The sequence below is a fragment of the Morone saxatilis genome, unplaced genomic scaffold (assembly GCF_004916995.1).
Source record: "Morone saxatilis isolate NCDOM2014 unplaced genomic scaffold, NCSU_SB_2.0 Contig17, whole genome shotgun sequence".
Lineage (NCBI taxonomy): Eukaryota > Metazoa > Chordata > Actinopteri > Moronidae > Morone > Morone saxatilis.
Window position 1 is genome coordinate 24458745 of NW_023339729.1, and position 2342 is coordinate 24461086.

The 2342-nt window shown below is 32.8% G+C and overlaps 1 protein-coding gene across 1 annotated transcript in view; it reads left to right on the top strand.

Moving 5' to 3' along the window:
- The window catches only part of nup133 (nucleoporin 133), a gene marked incomplete at its 5' end in the record, with an annotated part of 12499 nt that extends 11625 nt beyond the window's left edge, over window positions 1-874 (top strand). The window contains 1 exon segment of the mRNA XM_035660829.1: window positions 600-874. Coding sequence (XP_035516722.1) covers window positions 600-736 — 137 coding nt within the window.
- Between the last annotated feature and the right edge of the window lie 1468 nt (window positions 875-2342).

Genomic DNA, 2342 nt, shown 5'->3' on the forward strand with positions numbered 1-2342 from the left:
TGTATATATGTGAAAATAATGTGTATAGTGATGTAGGAAAACTACTCCTTATTATATTTATGATTTAAATATGTGGTGTTTTGAATGTAAAAGTCTTTTCTGTTTTGGTTTCTTAATGTTCTGTATTAGCTAATGGGGGCTCGTGATAAAATCATATATAATGAACACTAATAGCACAGGCCTGTAACATAACCTTAGCCTCACCCTGAGAAACTACAGCGACAGTACTGTTGTTTAGCTATTCATTTTATTTTAATTTATTATATATTGTAGCCTGTATGTTAAATTAACATGTTAAAGTTAAATATTCTTAAAGTCTTTAAGAAAGCTGTTTTCTGAGTACCTTTCCAGAGTCATATTGTTCTTTTTTTCAGCAAATAAATCGGTAATCTGTGAATCTTTTCCCTCTAAATCGGATTTAAAAACCCGTACCAGTCGGCTTCTAATCACCATCCTGTTTCCTCCAATTTGTTATCTGGATTAATCCAAAATCATCTGTGTATACGTACAGATATGCTTCACAATAATCATTAATAAATGAACTGGACTCCATATTGTCCCCTAATGAATGAATGAATGAATGACTGTGTGTTTTTCAGGAGTTCCCTTGCAGACGTATCTGCCCGACGTCAAAGAGCTGCTGGATCTGGACGAGTTGAGCAGTTTGAAGTCAAAACCTTATTTTGAGTTTGTCCTTCGAGCCAATTACGAGCATTACCTTCAAGCCCAGATGTGACGACCACTCCTCCTCCTCCTCCTCTTCCTCATTAAACACCTGCTGCACTTCAGCTTTCCTCTGTAGCCCAATGAGTTTGAATTGAAGATTTGTTTGAATTGTGCTCTTTTCTAAATAAATGTGTTATTTCTGTACTGAGATTGAAGTATTTTTATATAAAACCACACAAGGATTTCAGATTTAGCTCAGTGGAGGTTTTTCCATTTACTGACATCTAGTGACGTTTCTGAAGCAACAAAGACAAAATGTACATTTTTATAAAGTATTATTAGTGTAAGAAAAGATCAGATTGTTATTGTATGTATGTTGTTATATGTAATTATCTACAAAAATAGAAGCTATTACTGTCAAATAAGACCTATGGAGGACCACAAGGGAATAAAGCATTTAATTAACTAATTGTGTAATAAAAATAGACATTAACTATAATTAAATAGACTAAATTAGAGAGTAATTCATTATTCACTGTGCATAAATTATATATGATATATACATTATATTAACAATTTAGAGGAAAATGCACTTTTTTACTCCACTACATTTATTTACATTATATTTGTCTCTGCAGATTTTGATGAACAATGCTAAATATAATCAAATACATACTGTCTTATTAAAGATTAAAGATGTTTCACCTGCAGTATATAAAGTAGTTTAAGTAGTAAATTAGCTCAACGTTCAATACTTTTAATATATTAATTTAAAATGGGTCATTCTGTACTTTTACTTTTGGTACTTTAGGTATATTTTGATACTTGAACTGTACTTTTTATTTTAATCATTCATCCAGATCTCTTTGTAGATAATAGATAGATAATACGATATATTAAATCTACTTTTAATTTATTAATGAATTTTAATCCTGTAAAACAATAAAACCTATATTGCTCTGCTTGTTTATGTTGGTCTCTCCGTCTGATATCGGAGCCATTAAACCTAGAAAGTGTCAGGAACCTGAGGCCTCCAGGAGCCGGTCCACATTAGTCGGGACTTCCTCCTGTTTGGTGACGAGTTGCAGATGTTGGTTATAAATAGATTTCTTGGCTGACTGAGCGCCGCCCTTACAGTGGATCCTCCATGATGATCCACTTTCACAGCTACAGCGGCGGCAGCTCACCTACGAATAGTGAAAGTGGGTTGGATTAGGGACATCGATACTCCATCACTGCTTTTAACTGGAGAGATAAACCTTTAAAATAGTTGGACATTTTTTATCTTCAGTTTTATCTTCCTACAGTTGGATAATGATGAATGTGCAAATGGAGGAATAGCAAAGCTTCTCTTTTGCGTGTTTTTAAATGACTTCAGATAATTTTTCTATTATTTATATTTGACACTTCTGTAATTCTTGCTTCCTGTATGTTTGTTATTGTGTGTTTAACAATTAAAAAAAGGGAGACATCTTTAGAAACTAACTAAATTTTAATTAATATTTAATATTATTTAATTATTTTAATGAGGTAGAAGGAGTCGGTGACATTATTAAACATTAGGCCTACTATTTTTTTAATACATGTGCGAAGTTACATCATATTGCACGACGAGGGTCTTATTTAACCTCATCAATATCAGCGGGGGGGGGTTCAACTTGGTGATTTACAGGCTC